Source organism: Mesoplodon mirus (assembly GCF_964341445.2).
Source record: "Mesoplodon mirus genome assembly, chromosome: 19".
NCBI lineage: Eukaryota > Metazoa > Chordata > Mammalia > Artiodactyla > Ziphiidae > Mesoplodon > Mesoplodon mirus.
The window spans coordinates 19,184,199-19,207,549 of record NC_138995.1 but is presented as its reverse complement, the minus strand read 5'-3'; the positions used below and the strand labels follow the sequence as shown (position 1 = coordinate 19,207,549).

The 23,351-nt window shown below is 60.4% G+C and overlaps 4 protein-coding genes across 10 annotated transcripts; 2 read left to right on the top strand and 2 right to left on the bottom strand.

Annotated features, from left to right (window-relative positions):
* The first annotated feature begins 938 nt into the window (after positions 1-938).
* Positions 939-13,769, top strand: CARMIL2 (capping protein regulator and myosin 1 linker 2). Of its 4 annotated transcripts, XM_082607310.1 has the most exons (39): positions 939-1,217; positions 1,473-1,567; positions 1,661-1,711; positions 1,947-2,009; positions 2,109-2,233; positions 2,362-2,453; positions 2,656-2,726; positions 2,842-2,915; positions 3,061-3,136; positions 3,230-3,318; positions 3,441-3,535; positions 3,613-3,699; positions 3,781-3,893; positions 4,008-4,085; positions 4,218-4,294; positions 4,393-4,497; positions 4,684-4,753; positions 4,907-4,988; positions 5,087-5,183; positions 5,265-5,322; positions 5,451-5,623; positions 5,816-5,978; positions 6,059-6,160; positions 7,757-7,885; positions 7,965-8,078; positions 8,245-8,405; positions 8,486-8,573; positions 8,780-8,932; positions 9,054-9,120; positions 9,585-9,820; positions 10,671-10,771; positions 10,854-11,217; positions 11,304-11,426; positions 12,319-12,355; positions 12,501-12,572; positions 12,696-12,917; positions 13,074-13,154; positions 13,470-13,547; positions 13,634-13,769. In XM_082607310.1, exons 1-39 carry the CDS (start codon positions 1,178-1,180, stop codon positions 13,744-13,746), a joined length of 4,215 nt encoding a protein of 1,404 aa, XP_082463436.1. In that variant the 5' UTR covers positions 939-1,177; the 3' UTR covers positions 13,747-13,769. The 4 variants fall into 4 exon arrangements, with proteins under 4 accessions (XP_082463436.1, XP_082463437.1, XP_082463434.1 ...); XM_082607311.1 differs by lacking the exon at positions 13,074-13,154; XM_082607308.1 differs by having other exon boundaries at positions 1,473-1,711; positions 1,947-2,233.
* A 23-nt stretch (positions 13,770-13,792) lies between these two features.
* ACD (ACD shelterin complex subunit and telomerase recruitment factor) lies at positions 13,793-17,402 on the bottom strand. The gene is made up of 12 exons (XM_082607359.1): positions 16,395-17,402; positions 16,179-16,312; positions 15,918-16,011; positions 15,755-15,831; positions 15,600-15,644; positions 15,450-15,484; positions 15,148-15,299; positions 14,973-15,069; positions 14,804-14,890; positions 14,246-14,619; positions 14,038-14,129; positions 13,793-13,956 (listed from the first exon to the last, which is right to left on the bottom strand). The coding sequence occupies exons 1-12, from the start codon at positions 16,491-16,493 to the stop codon at positions 13,878-13,880; spliced, it is 1,365 nt and encodes a 454-aa protein (XP_082463485.1). The 5' UTR covers positions 16,494-17,402; the 3' UTR covers positions 13,793-13,877.
* Positions 17,403-17,478: 76 nt separating this feature from the next.
* PARD6A (par-6 family cell polarity regulator alpha) lies at positions 17,479-19,623 on the top strand. The gene is made up of 3 exons (XM_082607379.1): positions 17,479-17,715; positions 18,096-18,318; positions 18,557-19,623. The coding sequence occupies exons 1-3, from the start codon at positions 17,653-17,655 to the stop codon at positions 19,309-19,311; spliced, it is 1,041 nt and encodes a 346-aa protein (XP_082463505.1). The 5' UTR covers positions 17,479-17,652; the 3' UTR covers positions 19,312-19,623.
* A 6-nt stretch (positions 19,624-19,629) lies between these two features.
* ENKD1 (enkurin domain containing 1) lies at positions 19,630-23,153 on the bottom strand. 4 transcript variants are annotated; one of them, XM_082607364.1, is made up of 8 exons: positions 23,086-23,153; positions 22,761-22,860; positions 22,470-22,664; positions 21,730-21,902; positions 20,596-20,721; positions 20,329-20,492; positions 20,092-20,228; positions 19,630-20,001 (listed from the first exon to the last, which is right to left on the bottom strand). In XM_082607364.1, exons 1-8 carry the CDS (start codon positions 23,104-23,106, stop codon positions 19,841-19,843), a joined length of 1,077 nt encoding a protein of 358 aa, XP_082463490.1. In that variant the 5' UTR covers positions 23,107-23,153; the 3' UTR covers positions 19,630-19,840. The 4 variants fall into 4 exon arrangements, with proteins under 4 accessions (XP_082463490.1, XP_082463488.1, XP_082463487.1 ...); XM_082607362.1 differs by having other exon boundaries at positions 19,630-20,228; positions 22,761-22,894; XM_082607361.1 differs by having other exon boundaries at positions 19,630-20,228.
* Between the last annotated feature and the right edge of the window lie 198 nt (positions 23,154-23,351).

Sequence of the window (23,351 nt, the reverse complement as noted above, 5' to 3'; positions counted from 1 at the left end):
CTTATCTCATAGAGTTTAATTAGACTAATGGAAGAAAAAAAATTGAATCCCCTCCTGTGAACCCTCCAGAATCTAGGTCCCTGGTCTTTTTTTTTGTTTTTTTTTTAATATTTATTTTATTTATTTATTTGGTTGCACCGGGTCTTGGTTGCAGCAGGCGGGCTCTTTGGTCGTGGCATGCACGTGGGACCTAGTTCCCTGACCAGGGGTCTTACCCGGGCCCACTGCATTGGGAGCGCAGAGTCTTAACCACTGCACCACCAGGGAAGTCCCTAGGTCCCTGGTCTTTTATAGGGTATCATGCATCCCATGACCTGATGGCCTCCTAGGCCTCTCTCCTAGTGGTTCCCCCCTCCCCAGACTCTCTCCAGCTCAGGGAGAATGCAGACATGAGAGGACCCCCCCACCACCACATACATTGCCTTTGCTCATGAGTCACTCCACCCCTCCCTGCAGCCCTTGGGGCTGGCTGCCCCCTGATGGTACACCCCCATCTTCTGGCCCTGACCCAGCTTGAACTTGATGAAAGCTAAGGAACCTCTGCCGCAGAGAAGGGCGTGGGGCCCATCTGGTGTTTTCCACCCTGTCAACAGTTTGTGACTCTCTGACGGGGTGAGGGAGCAACGTTAGGAGCAACAGATAGGGTCCTCCAGGTTTAGGAGGGATCCGATGCTCCTTTCTGAACAGACGCCCCTTGCGTCCTGCGTGCTGTCCACCTTCCCCGCTGGGCTTTGGAGGGGACGGACCGAGGCGGGCTGCAGAGATCCCCGAGCGGGCAGCGCCCCCTGGTGCTCACGGCGGGGACTGTGGCGCGGGGTGGAAGTAGTGGGGTAGGAACCGAAAGAGGCACGTGACACGCGAGACCCTCTCGGCCACACCTCTCCCTTCCCTCCCCAGGTCTGCCCTAACGGAGTAGCTCCTGAGCGACGGCACGGGCGGGCAGCTGGGATCTGCCCCCCTCCTACACCGTCGTAGCCGCGCGACTTCTCCCAGCCCGCGGAGGCCGGGCAGGGAGGAGCCGGGCCGGGGGCGGCCTGGCAGGAAGCGGCGCTTACCTTCCGCTGCAGGAGGAGCAGGTGGCTGCAGCGCGCCCCGAGGCCCCAGGCTTCCTGTGCTCGCCCACCGCTACCGTTTCTCGTCGGAGCTCCTTGGGCCACCCGGCCGCCGGGCCGGCCGCATGGCCCAGACCCCCGACGGCATATCCTGCGAGCTGCGAGGTAAGCGCTGGCCCTTGTCGCCTTCTTGGCTGGGAGGAAGCAGAGCGGCCCCAGAAAGCAGAGGCCCAACCAGCGCCTCGTGGCACCGGGCAAGAAGTTCCCTCTGCTCCTCGAGAGGGCTTGGCGGCCCAAATCCACTCCACTCCTTCCTCGCTGGCCCACAGATGAGCCCAGGCCCCCTAGCCCGGTACAGACCGTGGGTGTGAGTTGACCTCCATGGGAGGACCAGTTGCCCAGCAGGCTGCCCTTCCACAGGCGAGATCACCAGGTTCCTGTGGCCCAAGGAGGCAGAGCTGCTGCTGAAAACCTGGCTGCCAGAGCGGGAGGGTGCTGAGCAAGGTCATGTCCTGGTATGGCGGGGGCAGAGGCTGGGAGGGCCACTGGGGCACCAGCAGAAAGAGGCTCTTGCCCTGCCCAGGGTGTCAGACACTCTCTCCCCTCAGGCACTGCTCCGATGGAGAGCCTACCTGCTCCACACCTGCCTTCCCCTGAGGGTGAGTCCCAGGGCCCAGCTGCCACCCCTTTGCCCTCCAGCAGCTTCCTTGATGAGGGCTGCATCTGTGGTGGTGTCCTTGCGGGCTCTGCCCTTCCAACAGCACTGGGCTCCCAGCAGCAGGCAGGACTGGAGTGTAGGCAGGTCCAGCTCTGAGATCCAGGCTGCACAAAGGACTGGGCTCCCAAGAGGATGGGGCTCGGGCCTTGGTCCAGGCTGACCCAGGCGCTCTGCAGGTGGACTGCACGTTCAGCTACCTGGAGGTCCAGGCCATGGCGCTGCAGGAGACACCCCCTCAGGTGAGACACCTAGTGCCCCACCAGGGCCTGCAGTCTGGTCTTCCCCTCCCCCCAGCCTGCCCCACACTTGGAGCCCAGCCCCTGTTCCACCCACCCCAGGTCACCTTTGAGCTGGAGTCCCTGCCTGAACTGGTCCTGGAATTTCCTGGTGTGGCTGCCCTGGAACAGCTGGCCCAGCACATCACTGCTGCCATCAGGAAGGTCTTCCCTTGCTCGACCCTTGGGTGAGGGCCAGCAACTGAGGGGGCTGGTGGGGAAGGAGGGCAGCAAGGGGTGCTCTGGATGGAGCAGTGGGTGACCTCACTCCCAGGGCCTAGAAGTCCCTTGCCCCCTTCTCCATGTCCCTCCTCAGGAAGCTATTCCGGAGGCCCACGCCCCCCTCCATGCTGGCTCGGCTGGAGAGAAGCAGCCCCTCAGAGGCCACCTCACCCAGCAGCCCCTGTGGTAAGGGCCAAGGTGGGGCCGCACAGGGCTTCCAGCCTACCCCCTCCTGCATCCTGACCCCTGGATTTGGAGGTCTCACAAACTGAACAGAGCCACTCAAGGCACAGCCACTACCCAGCTTCGGGCTGATCTTCCTCCATCTCTGACCTTTTGTCTCTCTCTTTCCCCACCCCTCCTCCATCACACCCCGGCACCAACTCAGGTGGCTTTTCGGAGACATATGAGGCTCTGTGTGACTACAATGGCTTCCCTTTCCGAGAGGAGATTCAGTGGGTGAGAGTAGGGCCCTCTCTGGGGGCTCTGGAGACATCTGGTCCCCCATGTGCTTTGAGTTCCCTCCCTATGCATTGTGTCCCAAGTAAGTTGGAGGTACTTTCTTCCCACCCAGGATGTGGACACAATCTACCATCGTCAGGGCTGCCGCCATTTCAGCCTAGGCGACTTCAGCCATCTGGGAAGTCGGTGAGTGGCCTGCAAGTTCTGTGAAGAGAGAAAGATTCCATGACCCACATTCCTGGGCCTTAGCCTCTCCATGGAGGGGGGGATGCTGGGCCTAGGATCTGGCTGGAGGGCCCTGAGCTCTGCCTCTGCCCTTTCTTCCACCCAGGGACCTGGCCTTGAGTGTGGCCGCCCTGTCGTACAACCTGTGGTTCCGGTGCCTCTCCTGCGTGGACATGAAGCTGGTGAGAGCATGGGTGCGGCGGCGGTGGGTGGGGGGCATGGCCTGGGGGGCCAGGGTGCAGCCCACTGAGCGCCCCCCCCCCTCTGGTTCTCAGAGCCTTGAGGTCTTGGAACAGATTCTGCACATGATGAGTCAGTCATCCCACCTGGAGGAGCTGGTGCTGGAGACCTGTGGCCTGAGGGGGTAGGGGGTACAGGGTAGGGATTGGGGAGGGGAGTCTAGGGGCTTGGGATGGAGAGACTAGTGGCCTAGGGAGAAGTTGGGAATCCAGGGTCAGAGCCTCACACCTGGGGTCTGGTCCCCAGAGACTTTGTCCGGCGACTGGCCCAGGCCCTGGCAGGGCACACGAGCTCTGGGTTGCGGGAGCTCAGCCTGGCGGGGAACGTGCTGGATGACCGAGGTACGGCTGAGCCTGGGGAACCCCCGGGGGCTGGCGCTGGAGGAGGTGAGACCCACATGGCTGCCCCCATCCCCCAGGCGTGGCTGCACTCAGCAGACACCTGGAGCATCATCCTGGAGCCCTGAGGAGACTCACCCTGGCGCAGACTGGGTTGACGCCGCGAGGTAGGCGGGCTAAGGATGGCTGGGGGAGGTGGAGCTGGGAGGTGGGGCACCCTGATTGTGAGCCCCCTCCTCCACCACCAGGAATGAGGGCTCTGGGCCGGGCACTGGCTTTCAATGCAGCCTTTGACTCTGCCCTAACCCACTTGGACCTTTCCGGGAATCCCGGGGCACTGGGGGCCTCGGAGGACAATGGGGTGAGTGGCCATCCTTAGGGCGGTGATTGGGGGCGCCGCAGGCAGTGGGGTGTCAGGAAGCTTTTGGTGGGGTGATCCCTGACTCCCTGCCTCCCATCTCCATCCTCCCACCAGGGCCTCTATAGTTTCCTGAGCCGTCCTAATGTTCTGACGTTCCTGAATCTCGCAGGCACTGACACCGCCCTGGACACTGTGAGGGGGTGGTCAGTGCGGGGGGGGTGATTTGTCGGGCTGGCAAGGCCTGAGGCCCAAGGGTCGACTGGAGGGCAGGGCGGGAAGGGGCTCAGTTCCCCGGCCAGTGTAGCCCACACGCTCCTCCCGCAGCTCTTCGCCTCGCTGTCCCGCGGCTGCTGCGCCAGCCTCACCCACCTCGACGCTTCGAGGAACGTGTTCTCCCGCACGTAAGGGGGGGGCGGGGCGGGGCGGGGCGGGGGTGGGGCTCTGCTGGGAGCCGCCTCCCCGCGCCAGGAAGCCCACTGCTCCCGCTCCCCCGCCCCAGGAAGTCCAGGGCTGCGCCGGACGCGCTGCAGCTCTTCCTCAGCCGAGCCGGGACGCTTCGGCACCTGTGCCTGGCGGGCTGCAAGCTGCCGCCCGACGCTCTCAGGTCAGTGTCCCTGCCCACGGCCAGGCCCCCGTCTTTGCGGCCACCCCCCAGGCCTGGCCTCCAGCACCTTACCCTGCTCGTGTCGCACCCATGACCCCCCTGGCATCCTGGCCCTTCCTTCTTGCTATTCGCGGTCTAGGGCCTCTGTTCCCAGCTCCTGCCACCCCCTGTGACATTCCCTCCCAGGGCGCTTTTGGAAGGCCTCGCGCTCAACACGCACATGGACGACCTGCACCTGGACCTCAGCGCTTGTGAGGTGAGCGCCCGGCCCGGAGACGAGAGCGGGCAGTGGGGCCCACACATCGGCTGTGGGGCCGGGGCTGCGAGGCGGAAGCGCTGGGCAGTTGGGGGCCTGATCTTCCCCACCTGTGGCCTGTTGGCCTGAGCGCGTTACCCCTTCCACCTTCAGCTGCGCTCCGCCGGCGCTCAGGTGATTCAAGACTTAGTATGCGACGCTGGCGCAGTGAGCTCCCTGGATCTGGCGGATAATGGTGAGGCCGCCCAGAAACCCATCCTCCCACCATCCACCAAATTCCCACCCCTCCCACTCCCGCAGCCTTGCCTTGTGCCTGACCTGAGCCACCCCCAGGCTTCGGCTCAGACATGGTGACTCTAGTGCTGGCCATTGGGAGGAGTCGGTCCCTGCGACACGTGGCACTTGGAAGGAACTTCAACGTCCGGTGCAAGTGAGCCCCCATCTCACTCCTGGGCCTCCCAACAGCACCCCACCACCCGGGTCTCCCGCCAACCGCTGCCCCTGCCCACAGGGAGACCCTGGACGACGTCCTGCACCGGATTGTTCAGCTCATGCAGGATGACGACTGTGTGAGTTCAGGGAACCATGCGGGATCCGCAGGCGATGGACCCCTGTGACCCCTCTTACTCCTGCTCCCTGACCTGCCTTGCTTGCTGATCCCTGACTCCAACCACAAATGGCTTTCTCTTAACCCCAGCCCCTGCAGTCTCTGTCCGTGGCTGAGTCGCGACTGAAACTGGGCGCCAGCGTCCTGCTCCGGGCCCTGGGCGCCAATCCTAACCTGACAGCCCTGGATATCAGCGGCAACGCCATGGGGGACACCGGCGCCAAGATGCTGGCCAAGGCGCTTCGGGTCAACACGAGGCTCCGGTGGGCGGGGTCAGAGGGATGGGACCAATGGGGGAGGAGGGCGTGTATGGAGGGACTTACTGGGCTAAGGGGCAGAGCTGAACGAAGCGAAGCAAGTGGAGCGCAGGGGTGCTCCAGTCGAATGGAAAGGCAAGCGGGGTTGGGTGGGGCCTTGCAGAGCTCCGTCCCCGACTGAACCCTGGCCCGGCCCAGGTCTGTGGTCTGGGACCGGAACCACACGTCTGCTCTGGGCCTGCTGGACGTGGCACAGGCCCTGGAGCAGAACCGCAGCCTGAAGGCCATGCCTCTGCCACTGAACGACGTGGCCCAGGCGCAGCGCAGCCGCCCTGAACTGACAGCACGTGCCGTGCACCAGGTGGGGGTTCCCTCTCTTCCCCGCCCTCCTCTGTGCCTTGGCCCCACCCCCCACCACTTCTCAATATCTCTTGTGCCCAGATCCAAGCCTGTCTCCTGCGGAACAACCGCGCAGACCACGCTTCTACTGACTGCACCTCCCGCCCGAAGCCACTAGGTCTGGGATCAGACCCCTCCGAACAGGTCAGAATCCCCTCCCTCAACGTTGAGCATACGCAGAAGGTAGGGGATGGGGAGAGCTGTGGCAGCTGAGAGCCTCCATAAGTCTGAGGCTCTGACTTTCCTGGGGCCATGAATCCTGCTGTCCCAGACAAGTCCCTTTCCTTGATCTGCAGAGGAGCCAAAGGCTCCTGAAATAGTTTCCCCAAATAACACTCCTAGTTGCTTTTTTAAAGCATTTTTCCCCTTTCTTTTAATTTTGAACTAATTTTAAACTTACAGAAAAGTTACAAGACTAGCACACAGAACTTCTTTTGTCCTGAGCTATTTAAGAGTATGTTGCCAGGGCCTCCCTGGTGGCGCAGTGGTTGAGAGTCCGCCTGCCGATGCAGGGGATACGGGTTCGTGCCCCGGTCTGGGAGGATCCCACATGCCGCGGAGCGGCTGGGCCCGTGAGCCATGGCCGCTGAGCCTGTGCGTCCGGAGCCTGTGCTCCGCAACGGGAGAGGCCACAACAGTGAGAGGCCCGCGTACAGCAAAAAAAAAAAAAAAAAAAAAAAAAAAAAGAGTATGTTGCCAGCAATATGCCCTGTCACCTATGCAAATACTTAATGGTGTGTATCTCCTACAAACCTTTTATTTATTTATTTTTTTATTTTCTGGCTGCTCTGCACAGCTTGCGGGATCTTAGTTCCCAGACCAGGGATTGACCCCAGGCCTGCTGCAGTAGAAGTGTGGAGTCCTAACCACTGGACTGCAGGGAATTCCCTTAAAGCATTTAAATAGGCTCCCCTGTTAAAGACAGGAGGTATTTTAAAATCTTCAATCATTTCTCTCCACCCCCAACTGTAGCCCCACCTGTGACTTCCCATTCACGGGGCTTCCCTCCCCTCTCCACTGACCTTTGTTGTGGCCAAACCCAGTGACCCTTTTTCTGGCTTCATCTCCCTCCAGTACCTTGTCTTGGTGAGATGTTCCCCATCCATCCATTCCCAATTCCCACTTCTCTCCCAAGCTCCAGAGCCCAGGCATCGTGACCCAGACATCCTGCAGGGGCTTCACATTCTGTGTCTTCAAGTGATCTCATCATCTCCCACATCTCTCTCTTCTCTCTACCCTGGAGCCCAGTCTCACTGGTGCCCACACCCACCAAGTGCTGTGGACAGAGCTTCAGTCCATGTCTCTTTTGGCCACACCGAAGCCCCCACAGACCTCCTTGGTCCTGCCTCTTGACCGACTCTCTCAAACACACCACTCTTTACTCCCACCCCAGCTATCCTTCTCTCCCCCTTGGCCTTCCTCCATGGCTCCTCACTCCCATTTCTCTTCATCCTTCAATCTGTCCTCTAGCTGGGTGATGAACAGACTGAGCTTCTAAAACACTGACATGACTAACAGCTCTTTTCCTTCCTATTCTGGACACTTAGGAAGTATATATAAAGTACCTACAATGAACTAAAGGAGACATTGCTCTCCCTCCTTGAACAGATAGGGTCCCTAAGTGGCTGTCCTAATGGTATCAGTTTCAGGACCTCACTCACCCTGTTGGAGACCTTGGGAAGGAGGCAGTCAGGGGATGGGGAGGGGACCAGGCTGAGACTGATTCCTCTTGCCCTCCAGGAAGTGAATGAACTGTGTCAGTCGGTGCAGGAGCATGTGGAGTTGCTGGGCTGTGGGGCTGGGCCCCAGGGTGAAGCTGCTGTGCACCAGGCCGAGGATGCCATCCAAAACGCCAACTTCTCTCTCAGTGTGAGCACCCCCTCTCACTACGAGGACCCTTCCCCTCTTAGGTGTCAATTTGCAACTCCTTTTCCTCCTTGGCCTCCAGATTCTCCCCATTCTACATGAGGCTGGGAGCTCCCCAAGCCACCAATGGCAGCTGCGGCAGAAGCTGGAGGGCCTCCTGGGACAGGTGGGCGAGGTCTGCCGCCGGGACATTCAGGTGAGATAGTGCCCTTGCCCCAGCCCCACCTCCATATTCAGGCTTGACCCCCATCCATAGGCTTGCCTGTGATATCCCCTGAGTCAACGTTCTGTGAGGGTTGGAGCCTTAAGCCAATTGGTCTGGGCCCCAGCCACACCCTCACCATGCTCTGACCTTTGCCCAGGACTTCACTCAGACCACACTGGACACCACAAGGAGCCTCTGCCCACAGATGCTGCAGGGACCCAGGTGGAGGGAGCAGCTAGAGGGGGTCCTGGGAGGCTCAAGGGGTCTCCCAGAGCTGCTCCCAGAGCACCTGCTGCAAGATGCCTTCACGAGGCTCAGGTAGGCTGGATAGGGCTGGGCTGGGCTGGGCTGGGCTGGGTAGAGACAGCACACTAACCCTTGCCCTCTGTTGCCGTCAGGGACATGCGCCTGTCAGTCACAGGGACCTTGGCAGAGAGCATTGTGGCTCAGGCTGTGGCGGGTCTGAGTGCAGCCCGGGATCGGCTGGTGAGCAGGAACTGCGTGCTTATACACACACACATACATACACATACATACACACACACACACACAGTGACCTGGCCACTGCCTTGCAGGGGTTCTGTAATGTCTTCTGGGGTCAGATAGCCCAGGGGTATTTCAGGATTCCCTTCGCACTGATACGACTATGGCTGAGGCCCTGCCTCCCATCTTTGGGGTGCCTGGTATTGCAGGTGGAGAGTCTGGCTCAACAGGCAACAGAGGCAATGCCCCCTGTCATACCGGCATTAGATGGAGGCGAGCCCAGCCCCCTTGGGCCTGGGGAATTGGAAGGTCTTTTCTTCCCTGAGGAGGAGAAGGAAAAGGAGAATGAAGAAGAGCAGAAGGTAGGTGGTCCTAGAACTCTGGGCCTAGAACTCTAGATCTTCCCATCTCTTGTTCTGGAGTGTGGAAGGAGGGGAGGTAGCTCCCCGCCACCCCAGGCTGAGTTTGTGTCTTCCCCACCAGGATGACAGTCCTCCACAGAAGTGGCCTGAATCCAACCGCTGTCTTCGCCTGGTCCCCTCCACTCACAGTAAGTCAGGGCCCGGGGGAAGAGAGCTACTCAGGTTGGGCTGAAGTTCCATTAGACCTGGACACCTGGACACATACATTCACCCCTGTTCCGGGAACTCCCTGACCCTTGAGTGGGCTGGGCCAGGACCCCCGTGCAGCGTGCAAAGTTGGGGTCCTCTGTGGTCAGTTAGCACAGGGTGGGACCTGAGCAGACCAGGGCCGGGACACGGTCTCCTCTCATCTCATTACCTCCCCGCCCCCCTCACCCCTTCCCTACCCCCAGGATGCGCATGCTTGGCGGCGCCGCGCGCCGCTCGGGACCGCGCTCAGCACCACGGACAGCGGCGGCGGGGGAGGGGCGGGGGGCGGGCAGCGTAGCTGGGCCCCTCCCCGCGCCCTGGGCGGGTCCCCCGCCGCCCTAGCACCGCCGCTGCCACCTCCCTGAGCTTGGCGCTCGGTGCTCTTCTGGTGCTCTCCCCTCAGGTGCTGCTGAGGAACCAGAGCCGGAGCCCGAGCTGGCGGCTCCTGGGGAAGATGCAGAGCCGCAGGCGGGGCCATCTGCTCGCGGCTCTCCGAGCCCCGCCGCCCCTGGGCCCCCGGCCGGCCCGTTGCCTCGCATGGACCTGCCACCCGCCGGGCAGCCCCTGCGCCATCCGACCCGGGCCCGGCCGCGGCCACGGCGCCAGCACCACCACCGCCCGCCGCCGGGGGGCCCCCAGGTGAGCGCCCTACCCCCACTCCAGAGCTCGTGGAATTGGGGGTCGCGAGTGGCCCGTTCGCGCCTTACGGGTGATGGCCGGCAGGGAGGTGGGTGCCCAAGACCACCTGGTCATACTGCCGAGTTCTGGCTTCTTCCTGGCCACCCCCCCACCCCACGCTCACGCGGGGTCACGAGTGTGTGGATTTCGCTGGGGGAGCTCTTGGGTGTAGGACTCTGCCTCAGGTTGGCCGCTGCATGGGTGGATGTGCGCGAGGGGGCGTCTGTCTTATCCTCCCTCCCCTGGGGTTAATGAAAGATGCTGGGCCCCTGGCTGTGGGGACAATCCTGCGTTTACTGCACGTCCGGTGCGGGTGTGTGTGTGGGCTGGGTACTGGCGCGGGCAGTGGGCACGGGGCCAGAGGTGGGGAGGAGCCAGCTTGAGGCCCCCCAGAGGGTCTGACGCAGCAGCAGGCGCCGCTGAGCCGTCAGCAGGCTGGGTGGGGTGGGGTGGAGGGTACTGCAGGGAACTGTTTGGAGCAGAGGGGGTGGCAAGTGGGAATGTGTGACCCAGCGGGTGCGTGGGCTCTAGCCCGCTGGTGACCAGGTGGTTCAGGGTGTTTAGGATACTCTGTGGGACAAGCATGGATGTGGACTGGTTACATCCAGGGCCAACTACAGGCGAGGGGGGTACGTGAAACCAGCATCTCTGCCCACCAGCTGGACAGTGGGAGAGCTTGTGTCAGCAGCCCTATAGGGTCACTGTAGCTCCCAAGTCCTGGAGTTGCCCAGAGCCTGCCGTTGGACAAGGAAGGTGGAGAGAAGTCACGGTTGCACTCAGCCCGGAGCCTTAACCCTGTGGTGTTCCTCAGGTGCCCCCGGCCCTGCCGCAGGAAGGGAATGGGCTCAGTGCCCGTGTGGACGAAGGTGTGGAGGAATTCTTCTCCAAAAGGCTGATCCATCAGGATCGCCTGTGAGTAGGGGGCAATTGCAAGGGGTGGGAGAGGGTGGAATGCTCCATGGGCCTTCCCACTTACTGCTGGCTGTCCCCACAGCTGGGCCCCCGAGGAGTACCCGGCAGCCGAGGGGGGTACCACCCCTGTCCCCCGTACACTTCGAAAGAAGCTGGGCACTCTCTTTGCCTTCAAGAAGCCTCGTTCAACACGTGGGTCACGGCCTGATCTAGAGACCAGCCCTGGGGCAGCTCCCCGCTCTCGAAAAACCACACTTGGGGACTTGCTTCGGCCACCAGCCCGTCCTGGCCGTGGTGAGGAGGCTGGTGGGGCTGAGGGGGGCACCGGCAGCCCCGACCCTACCCGTAGGAGTCGGCCTCGATACACTCGGGAAAGCAAGGCCTACTCCATGATACTGCTACCTGCTGAGGAGGAGGAGACAACACTGGGTGCCAGACCTGACAAGGTGAGGCCTGGTGACAGGGAGTGAAGGCTCTGCAGGAACAATGAGGGCAGTGGGCTCTCTCCCCACTTGGGTATCTCTGTCCCCAGCAGCAGCCCCTGGAGCGGGGAGACACAGAGCTGGCCCCAACCTTTGAACAGCGAGTACAAGTGATGCTCCAGAGGATCGGCGTGAGCAGAGGCAGCGGGAGTGCCGAAGGCAAGAGGAAGCAAGTGAGCTGGGAAGGGACACACGTGGGAAGTGAGGAGGCAGGTGACACGTAGCTCATTTTATGTGGGCGATTTATGTGACCAGGAGGAGACTCATGACACACAGGTCTGTCGATTCTTTCCCCTCCCCACAAAAAATCATCAGAGTCAACCTTTCTTCTCTCTTGGCTTCTACCCTGACCCAGGCCTCCTTGAAGTGGATGGTCCTTTCTCTGCAGATCTAACAGAAATCTGGCTTTGCCGTCTGCATTTGAAATAGCAAGTCCTCCAGGGGCTTCCTCTCAAGACATTGCCCTGACTCCTGATCCTGCCTCAAGGCCCAGTGGGGTCTCAGCCCTTGTCACTGCTTTCACCTCACTGCTCTCAACCCTGGTTCATCTCAGAGCCTCTACACAGGTTCCTCTGTCTGGAACTCCTCCCTGCCCCACTTCCAGTCTCTCATCCCCACCCATGGGCTATACCAGGTAACCTCTTCATCCACCCCTGTATTTCCCTGTGGGCCTTCCTTGACTCTCTTCCATGGCCCCCCTGCTAATACCACTCTCTGATCACAGTTCCTCGTAAGAACCACCACCCTACAGACTATCCCTTTAATAACTTCAGGAAAATAAGAAACACAAGTGAAGTGAAACTCAGCTTGAATTTAGAAACATTAAGGTATAGAAAGTGAATCACAGAATTAAGAAATTACTTTGTGTGTCTGTGCTTGCATATGCTTCTCTGTGTTAACTGTCCACCATCACAGACTGAGCTTCAAGAGGACCAGGACTGGGTTTGCCATGTTCTTGCCCAGCCCACAGTGGGCATTTAGTGGCGGTTATAACAAGAATGAATAAAAGGACAAGGCTAGCCGAGGGCGGGACAGGGTCAAGCTTAACGTCCCTATTTCCTACAGAGCAAAGATGGAGAGATCAAGAAGGCTGGCTCGGATGGTAAGTGGGACCCTGGGCTAGGGCAGTACATTTTTGGGGAGGAGGAGATAGTCCCCAAGGGGTTTGCTCTCCCTGGCAGAAGAGTGGGAATAGCCATGTTTTTCTTCCCCTCACTAAGCCTAAGCCCCCAGCCCTGCCTTTGCAGGTGACATTATGGACAGTTCCACAGAGGCCCCTCCCATCTCGATCAAGTCCCGCACCCACTCTGTGTCTGCTGGTGAGTGAGGGCCACTGTGTATGTTGGGGGTCATGCAGGGACAGGCTGGAGGGGATCAGACCATTGGTCAGGTTTACCTCCGACACCTGGCCCAGGTCTTGGCTGACACCTTTCTCCCTGCAGACCCTTCATGCAGACCTGGTCCAGGAGGCCAGGGGCCCGAGTCTGCCACCTGGAAGACACTAGGGCAGCAGCTGAATGCAGAGCTCAGGGGCCGTGGCTGGGGTCAACAGGATGGTCCAGGCCCCCCCTCCCCTTGTCCCAGCCCAAGCCCCCGAAGAGCCAGCCCCTCCCCAGACAGCCTGGGCCTCCCAGAGGATTCTTGCTTAGGCTCCAGGAATGAAGGTAAGCAGTTACCCTAGCCCCCACCCAATACTGGGCTAGGGCCTGGAGGAGTCCCTGGTGGGAACTCAGCTCCTCTGGGGACCCTGAAGGTGGGAGGCAAAGGCTGGAGTGGGGGCAGCTGTTGGGACCATACCCTGATACCCTGGCCTCCCCCAGATGGCCAGCTGAGGCCGAGGCCTCTCTTGGCGGGGCGACGAGCAGTGTCTGTGCATGAGGACCAGCTCCAGGCCCCTGTTGGTGAGGGGAGACACCTCCATGTGTGCTTGAGTACAGGATGAGATGGTGGGGGAGGGTGGGCTCCCTTCGAGGCTCTGGTCCTTGGAGGGGGCCACCAGTGGCATGAGGGGTTGAGAAATCAGGGAGCCGGAGGCCAGGAGCAAGGGTCTGAGAAGCCCTTCCTACTAGCCCTGACTCTACCTCCACAAGAGGAACCTCTGCCAGGGGTGGGAGGATGCCGGGGAAGGGGGAGGCTCTGAAGGCAAGTGTGAGTGGGGGTCGAGGACAGGAAGCAAGCCCTTAGCAACCCTCACCAAGTCTTTCTGTATCCCTCAGAACGGCCCCTGCGGCTGCAGCGCTCCCCTGTTCTCAAGCGCAGGCCAAAGCTTGAGGCACCTCCATCTCCAAGCATAGGTAAAGGGGGCTGGAGCCAGTTGGGTGGGCGGCAGGACTGCTCAGTCCAGTCCTGACCCTTCCTCTCTCCCCCTCTCCCTATGCAGGATCTGGCCTCGGAGCCGAGCCTCTACCCCCACAGTCTACAGAGTCCTCGGGCCCTGAGCGGAACCCACCATCCCCAGCCACAGACCAAAGAGGCGGCGGCCCCAACCCCTGACCCTCTTTCTCCTTTCCTGCCGCATGAGATTATTTTATTAAAAAACGTAAAGGAAGCTGGTGTGAAGCCCTGTTTATCCACCCCCAGGCACGGACCTGTGCACGCATCCTCCCACGTGCTCACATGACCTCTCACACCTGGGTTAGTTCAGCCTCCGGCTGTGGCTCCATCAGAAAGTGCAAGGCCCAGGCCACAAGCTGGGGAGGGAGCCTGGGAAGAGAACCGTGGTTGTAGGCCAATGGAGACTGGGACGGGTAACCAGGAGAGTGGGGGCACCCCCAAGGCACTCACCTGGCAGCTTGGACCTGGGCACACAGGGAGGAGCAGGGTGGCTCGTACTCATATTGGAAGGCAGAACCATCACGATGCCTCTTTGCGGGGTCCTGAAGTGGGAGGGTATGGTGTCTGGAGAGGGGCCAAAAAGGCCCCTAACCTCATCCAAGGCTACCCCCAGCCCAGCCCCATTCTATCCTCCAGTTGTAAGGGGTGCTATGCTCACCCAGACAGGGCTGGACTCCAGGGCTTCCTTGGTGGTTCTTGTCCTTGGAGAGTGCTGCCAGGTCTTAGGGGGTAACCCTAGCTCCTTGAACTCCAGACTAGGTCTCTGGGCCATGGTTACAGGGGCCTGGTGTAGACTGGGGACATGGCCAAGGGATGACAAACTTGGGGTGCAGCTCAGGGGTGGGGAGTTGGGTACATGGCTGGGGTGTGGGGAACTGGGGGGCAGAGGGCCATGGGCTGAAGAGATGGCTGACGGGGGCTGGGAGCTGTCCTTCTGCGCTGGGTCTGGAGCAGCCAAGGGCAAGGCAGGCAGAAGGCTGATACTGGCACCACTTTCCTGTGACAGCATGTGGCTGGGTAGGGCAGGGGTTCCTGAGGAGGAAGGGGACTCACCGTGGGCACAGACCTCTCAGCTCAGACTAGCTGAATGACCTGTGAACATAGGCCTGCAGGAACTGTGTTCATCCCTGCACCCAGCTGTGCACCCTTTCACAGCATCCTGTGTAGCCCAGGCATCTGATAGCACCAAGAACATGGGGCCTGAGCACCAGCTTACCTGAGGAACTGGGTGAGGAAGGAGGAGAGGAGATGAGAGTCAGCGATAGGTCCTGTAGAGCCGGGTGTGGTGGGGGTAGCTCAGGGCCTGGCGGTCAGGGGAGGCTTATCAGCACGGAGGGCACTGGGCACGCAGGCACTCCCCTCTTGACCTCTCCAGTTCTCCTTACCCTGTGCCCTCTGACCTGGGCCCAGAGAGCTCAGGATTTGCTGGTCATTCTCAGAGATGTGCAGCCATAGGCTGGGGATGGAGTACACAGCTTCTCCCTGTAGGATGAGAACATTCAGTTTGGCCCTTGCCCAACTCCCCACTCCGACATTTCCCAAGAGAAGCCCCAGACTGACCGTGGCTCTGCAGCGTGAGGCTGCCCAGCGGGTGAGGGGGGTTGCTGTGCAAGGGCCTGCCAGCATCAGACAGCTCTCAGCCAGGCTCACTAGCGCCCCCCGATGCTCCTGGTCCTCCTCTACCTCATCCAGAAGTTGGGACAGTGAAAGGTCTAGGGACAGAGGACCGGGGGATGGGCTGAAGCTCAAAGAAGAGGAACGGGGGTGCAGGGGGAGAAGGGCTTATTAAGGAAGCAGGGGGGTGATGGCTGGAGAGATCACTCTACAGGGAGTTAGGGCAACTGGCCAACCCCTTTAAGTACCTGCACTGGGGGAGGTGGACTCTGAAAGGTGCTCCCTAGAGAAACAGAGAGAACAAGCCTGAGGAAAAATCCTGAAGCCTATCGGGTAACACAGATTTGCCATTCCCTGACCGAACCACACCTGACCCAAGAGCCCAACCCCAAACTCACTCCAAGCAGTCATAGAGCTTTTTCTGAACATCCGGGTCCTGGTTGCTGGGAAGGAGAAGTAGTAGGCAGTCAATATAACTAGGAGCCCAAGGCCTATGCCAACGCCAGCCAGGCCTGGGTGGGGAGTACAGCTGGAGGGTGGAGGCATCACTTACCAACCAGTCACCCGTTCCCGGGGCTGCTCCGTGGGCAGCAGGCTGAAGCGGTCCACCTGGAGGTAGAACTCCGCGGGCTGGAGGGGTGAGTTCAGGGACCGGGTCTCAGGAGTTGTCAGGAAGTCGGGCCCAGTAACCCACCGAAGCCAGCCTCACCACTCACCGCGCCTCCCTCGGCGACTTGGACGCGGACCCCGCAGTTTTGCAGTAGCAGCAGCCGGCCTTCTGCCCCTCGAAAGCCGAACTCCTTCTCCTCCCTGCAGCGAGCGCGATCCTCACTAACGCGCTTGCCTGAACACTGCCCCGCCCGCCTGGGGCCCGCCCGCCTGGGACCCGCCCTCCAGGAACCCGCCCACTTCGGGCTCAAGGCTCGTGCTCTCCCACCGGATTCCAATCTTCCCAGGCTCCGCGGAGCCTCTCTCACCAGTCCGAGGCGTTCAGAGCCTCCCGCGTCACCAAGCATCGAATACTGTGGGTCCCGTCGGACACAAGTAGCGTGGCCCCTTCGGACGTGTCGGGAGCGCGGGACGGGCCCGGGGCCTCGGCCTCCTGCAGTACCTGACGGCGACGACCTGCGTCAAACCCACCACCCGGGGCCCAGCACTGGTTTCCGGGCCCTGAGAAGGGGGTGGGGACTCACCTTGAGCAGCTGCCCCGCCCGCGGGCTTGAGAGTGCCTCTGACCCTAGAACCAGCTCTCGAATCCAAGGCCGCAGGACCAGACTCCTCAAGCCTGCCATTCCCGCCGCGGTAGCCAGCCGAGCAACCCTGGACCGCGTTTCCCGCGGGCGCTGCGGCCCCGCCTCTCCTCGGAAGAGGAAACGTACGGCGGCTGGGCGGGACCTGAGGTCGAGGTCCCGCCCATGAGCGTGCCCGCGCGTGCGCACGAGCGCGTCCTATTCGGGAACTTGTCTGCAGACCCGTGTTGGTTCAACTGTAGGCTGTCCTGCTTACTCTTACCCGAGCATCTCTTCAAGCAGCGGCCGGGCGTTTGCGCCGTTCTTCAAGACTCCTGTGGCACTGGGCAGGAAGGGGCCAAGGGCCGGCTCCGATGGAGTGGGAGGGATCTGGGGCCTGAGGCTGCAGCCGAGGGTGGTCCGAGTGGGTGGCTCAAAGCCACTTCAACGCCTGTGACCCCAAGGAGTTCAGCAATTATTTGTTGTGACTCAGTCTCCTCATCTACAAAATGCGCAGTCTTGTTAGTCCGTGGAAATAAAGGTACATAGCATTCACGCTTCCCTGGTGGCGCAGTGGTTAGGAATCCGCCTGCCAATGCAGGGACACGGGTTCGAACCCTGGTCCGGGATCCTAATGCCGCTGAGGAACTAAGCCCGTGCGCCACAACTACTGAGCCTGCGCTCTAGAGCCCGTGAGCCACAACTACTGAGCCCGCGTGCTACAACCACTGGAGCCCATGCTCCACAACAAGAGAAGCCACCGCAGTGGGAAGCCTGCCCATTGCAACGAAAGAGTAGCCCCCGCTTGCGGCAACTAGAGAAAACCCGCTCCCAGCAATGAAGACCCAACACAACCAAAAAAATAATTAATTAAAAAAAAGATTAACATGATAAAATTTTTAAAAAGTACACAGCATTCAACAAATACTTCCCTCTCTCTCCCCTCGGATTGGCCAAGCCCCTCCCCCAGATTCCCGGGACGCGGGGACCGTAGCGTAATGACGTAGGAGGACGCAAAGATTCTCCCACCCTTATCTCCGTTTCCTAGGAAACGTGGACTCCGCGTTCAACTCCCCGTCGCTGCCCTCTTGACGTCACGGTCCGGACAGGGGGGCGGGGCGAGTGCTACCGCCAGGGGCGGGGTGGCGCGGGCCGGCCGGGCTGTGCACCTGCGCCTCGGCGGTCCGCCTGGGGCATCATCCCCGGCCCGCCTGGCCCCGCCATGGCCAGGCCGCAGAGGACTCCGGCACGCAGTCCCGACAGCATCGTCGAGGTGAAGAGCAAAGTAAGGGCCCCTCCAGCCCCGGCTCCGGCCTCGGCCCTAGGCGCTTCCGATTCCCTCATTCTCCCCTTCCTGGCTCCTTGGTCCCCACCACCTTTTTCTCTCCTCCATCCTCCACGTCCCATTCTCCGGCTTTTCTTCTCGCTTTCCCCCATCCATCCTCCTTCCTTCTACTGCCGGCCTCAAGAGTCCCTCTGTGGCCTGGGTACCTGAGGGTGGGGAGAAGACCTTGGACAGCGTCCCTTGTACTGGGTGCAAGGCTGCAGCTGTTGTGAAGCCCCCCTGTCTTTCTCACCCCTGCCACCTTCGGACCTGTGGTGAGAAAGGGCACGGACTCCATCCTAACCCCTCCCCGCCCCCCCCACCCCCACCCCGGCCTCCAGTTTGATGCCGAGTTCCGACGCTTCGCGCTGCCCCGCGCTTCGGTGAGCGGCTTCCAAGAGTTCTCTCGGTTGCTGCGTGCGGTACACCAGATCCCGGGCCTGGACGTGCTGCTTGGCTATACGGATGCTCACGGCAACCTACTGCCCCTCACCAACGACGACAGCCTGCACCGGGCCCTGGCCAGTGGGCCCCCGCCGCTGCGCCTGCTAGTGCAGAAGCGGGGTGAGGAGGATGGGGTACAGTGGGCAGCCTCTGTGGGGTAGGGTGACAGGGCAAGTCTACAAGGGTTAGTCCATGCCCAGTGTGCCCAGGCTTCACCCTCTGCAGTCCCTGCCCTTGGCCTGACCTCCAAGTGGCAGGAAATAGCTACAGTGCCCCCTTCCTCAGGCAACTGGCCTGATGGAAAAGGGCTCAAATGGGAAAGCAGGGTGTCTGATCTCAGCGTCCCCCTCTCCTGCAGCAGAAGCTGATTCCAGTGGCCTGGCCTTTGCCTCCAACTCTCTGCAGCGGCGCAAGAAAGGGCTCCTACTTCGGCCAGTGGCACCCCTGCGCACGCGGCCACCCCTGCTAATCAGCCTGCCACAAGATTTCCGCCAGGTTTCTTCAGTCATAGATGTGGACCTACTGCCTGAGACCCACCGACGGGTGCGGCTGCATAAGCATGGTTCCGACCGCCCCCTGGGTTTCTACATCCGAGATGGCATGAGTGTGCGCGTAGCTCCCCAGGGCCTGGAACGGGTTCCAGGCATCTTCATCTCCCGCCTGGTACGAGGGGGCCTGGCTGAGAGTACAGGGCTGCTGGCAGTCAGTGATGAGATCCTCGAGGTCAATGGCATTGAGGTAGCTGGGAAGACCTTGGACCAAGTGACAGACATGATGGTCGCGAACAGCCACAACCTCATTGTCACTGTCAAGCCAGCCAATCAGCGCAATAATGTGGTGCGTGGGGCATCTGGGCGTCTGACAGGGCCTCCTTCTGCTGGGCCTGGGCCTGCTGAGCCTGATAGCGACGATGACAGCAGTGATCTGATCATTGAGAACCGCGAACCTCCCTGTTCCAATGGGCTGTCTCAGGGGCCTCCGTGCTGGGACCTGCGCCCAAGCCGCCTACTTCCTGATGCCCGCAGCTCTCTGCCCTCCCTGGATGATCAGGAGCAGGTCAGCTCTGGCTGGGGGAGTAGCATTCAAGGAGATGGTAGTGGCTTCAGCCTCTGACAGGCAAAGATGCAGCCCTTGCCCTTCCAGGCTGCTGGGACATGGCAGGGACTTCCCCAGTGGGGTTTTTTAGCTTGCTCATGGGGCCCTCTCAGTCTGGGGAACATTAAAGGTTTTCTACAAATGCAGTTATGGTCCTTCTGTTTCCCAGCCCTGGCCTCCTCCTTGATCCCACAGTCTTGCCTTCTGGCCTGGACATGAGGCAGGAGAGGAGGAGTGATAAGGGCAGCAAAGAAACCTTCCTGTAGTCAAGCAGCAGGAGGGACACCAGGCTTGGCATTTCTAGGGTAAGAAAAGCTCTTATGGAAACAAACCCCACTGTGTACAAAAGGTTTAATTTTGACAAAGGGGTTAAGAGGCTGGGATGGCCCTTCCACAGCCACCAGTGACTGGGAAGAGTGCTCTGGGGATACTGCCCACCCCACTGCTCCTGTCTTCGAACTCCACTCTATGATGGGGCCCAGTCCTGCCCTTTACAACCATGTAGTGATCCTCAGTGAGACCCCTGACTCTATCCCCATAAAAGGGCTCAGGCATCCATCTTCACAAAGACCTTGGGGCGGGAAAAGATCTTGATGGCCTCCTCTACCTGCACCAGCTTCTGGTCCAGCTCAGCACGATGGCTCTGGGCTCTCAGTGAATCCGCCCCAGCAGGCAGCAGCACCAGCTCACGCAGCAGCTGGCTCTGGCCTACAGAGGCCCCAGGAACAGTAAGTGCTGGGCAGGGGTGCATGGTCCCCAGTGGGTTCCCCATCCAGCTCCCTTTGGCCACATACTCACTCTGGAGCAGATTGCTCAGTGTCTCCAGCCGCTGGTTCTCAGGCATGCAAGTGTGGCCAGGGGGCATGGCCGGGTCCGGCTGGCTGTGCTGACAGGCCTCAGCCTCCTGCCGCCACAGATCCCTGCGCTCCAACAAGCTGCGATGCAACAGACTTAGGATTGATGATCCCAGGGCAGATGTTGGCTCCCGCCCACCATAAGCGTCCCTTACCCTGGGTGTTGGGCAGTAGGACCTACTAATGGGGCATGCGACCCTTCTGTGTGGCGTTGTAGCGCTCCTGGGCCTGCCGCTGCTGCTCCAGCGCCTGTGCCAGCACTTGCAGCGAGCGAGAATGACGCCGGGGGGCCCTCTTGGCGGTGCGAGCATTGTGGGTAATGAAGTCCACACTTGGGCCTGGGCCCTGCAGGACATGGCAAGCGTGATGAAGTAGACAGCACTGTGTTGTGCCCCTGAACCTCCCCAGGATCCCTGCCCTACCTCCCAGCCCTCACACATCCTCTCACCTGAGCATTGGGACCCGGTGGGGTTAGCTGGGGACGGGGGATGCGGGGTGGTGGGAACCCAGGGCCGCAACGGGAATGTGCCCGCAGGAAGTGGGCAGGCTCTGTCCCAGAGGCAGGGCTGGGCTCCTGTAGGCCAAGGCATAGCAGAGGGATAAGTCAGGCTGAGGTCAGGGACTCAAGCCATAAGACCAAGCCTCTGCCCTTCCTGCCTTTCAGGATCTTTCTCTATCACCAGTCCTCTGGGACTGGCCTCTTTCGTCTTGAAGGAGCACTTCTCCTCATCAGCATTTAAACATGTGTGTTTCTCACATCTTTAAGAAAACAAATACCCCTCCTTCTATCTCAGTCCTGGCTTCAGCCACCATTTCTTTTTTCTTTCCTTCCTAGCCAAGATTTCTGGCTCTGTCCCCACCAAGGTCACCAACAGCTGGTCTCCAAGCCCTTAAATCCAAGGTCACTTCCCTGGTCTCATCGTCCTCAGCCAGATCCTCAATAACTCCTGGGTCTCACTCCTGATATCCACATCTGATTCTCCATCTGCTTGCTGGACACATTCCCACTCCCTGCGAGTCCCATAAATGCTTCTGATTCAACACATCCACATATGACCTTATTGTCTTTTCTCTCAATCCTGCCTCTCCGTCTCAGACCCGTGGATAGAGAAGTGGTGCCACCATCTACCCAGATAGAATCCTACCACCATACATACCCCTGCCCCTGCCCTTCCCATTGTCCTTAGAAATAAAGGTAAGAAGGGGATTATGTGGCCCTTTATGATGTGGGTACAGGTGACTTCTTGGCCTAACCTCACGCTCTTCTTCCCTCACGGTGAATTGAACACAGCATCCCCACTGCCCACACTGCCTCTGGTCTTAGGACTTCTATCTGTGAGGTTCCATCTCTATAGAATGTTCTCCTCCATTCTCCCCTGGCCTAATTCCTACTTGCCCCTCAGAATCACCCTGCCATCATCACTTCTGAGAAAGCCCCCCAGCCCCACTCTGCAGCAGAACCAGCTATCTCTTAGTCCCCTGTTACCTTAGTTCCCTGCGGTTTTCCACCCTCCTCATAACTCAGATCAGAGTATAATTGCCAAAAAGATGGGCAATACTTCTGGCTGCCTGAGGCAGGTACCTGCAGCTGGGCCTTGACGTGGGACTCCACTTTGTCATACTTGGGTGAGCGCCAGAGAGCCTTCAGGGGCCTGGACTGGTCCTGCTCCTGGCTGTGCTCCTGCTCACGGAAGCGCCTCTGGATCTCCCTGATCCGCCTCAGGTTCTCCTTCTCATGGTCTTTAGGGTCCTTCCCTGGGGAAAAGATGTTGCCAGGCTCTGCCCTACATACAGCCCATGCAATCCAACTCACAGCAGTGAACACACAGGCCCACACCCTGCCTCCCACAGAAAGATCTCCCTGACATCTCCATCTAAGTCCACCTCGTCACCTTGTTCCCTTCCTCACACAGTAATTATCTTCTTCTATTCCTGATGATTTTCTACATGTTTTATTGCGAAGTATACCATTAATCATCTTGCATATCATATTCACCACTTCACTTGTTTATTGTCTCTCATCTTGATTCGATGATGCGCTTCTCCAACCTTGTTTTCCTAGCACCTATAGGGCCTGGCACACAGTAGACACTCAAGAAACAACCTTTCATTGATGCATGAATTCATGAAGCTGAGCTATGGGTTTTCTGGGGGATACCTCATCTAGTCCTCTCCTGCGAGGAAGAAGAGAGGACTTTTATAGTCGGGGAAACTAACACTCAGAGAGGTAAAGCCTGAGCCTTCCTCAGGGAAGGAGAAGCAGCTGCTTTTGATCTCAGCTTTGACTTCAGACTCGCCTCGTCCCTTCTGTCCAGAACTTACTCTTGGGAGAGGCCCCTGGGCCTAGGGAGATACCCCCGAGCTGCAGCAGCACGCCACCCACGCCGCGCCGGCCACGCTCCAGGATTTCTCGGGCTCCGGGACCGATGCGGGGACCGCGGGGAGGGGTGGCATCTAGGTCGGGGTCCGGAGTCAGCAGGCCCAACTTCAGCGCGCTTCCCTCAAGGCGCCCTTGGGCTGAGAGGCCAGACGGGGCGGAGCGCGGAGTTCAGTGGTGGAGCTGGGCCCGACCCTTGCTCTGGCTTCGCCAGGGTGAGGCACCCCACAACTCACCCGAGGCCGGCCGCCGATAGTAGTCAGGACAGAGCGTAGGGTCTGGGGGGATGGGCCCCGAGATGCGGGACGGACCCTCGCACATGCCGCCGTCGTCCTTCTGCAACAGTGCACCGAGGCCTGCCGGTACGCACCTCCGGCCCCAAACCCCGTCCCTCAGCCCAGTCCAGTCCTCCCTGGACCCGGGCCCTGACCCCAGCTGTGCCGCCCTGCCTGCGTTCCCGGCCCTCGCCCCGCCTCCCGACCCTGGCCTGCGCTCGCCACCTCCGCTCTCAGCCCACTTCCCTGCCCCGTTGGCAGCCCCTCACCCGGGCAGGGGACTCACCCGAGCAGTTTCACCGCCCATTGCCGCCACCCGACCTCTTTGCTGTTGCCAGGTAACAATGGTTTCCGTCCCTGAGGTCAGGGGCCAATGCCCCTGGCGCAAAGCCTTCTGGGGCTTGTAGTTCCAGCTGAGGGTGGGGCCAGACCGGCTGCCAGTTGCCCTTCGCAACCCGGCCCTTCTCCGGGGTCAGCTCACGGTCTACCAGTTTAGGGTCCGCCCTCCACCTCCCACCCCCCACGTCCCCCAAGCAACCGTCGAGGATGCGC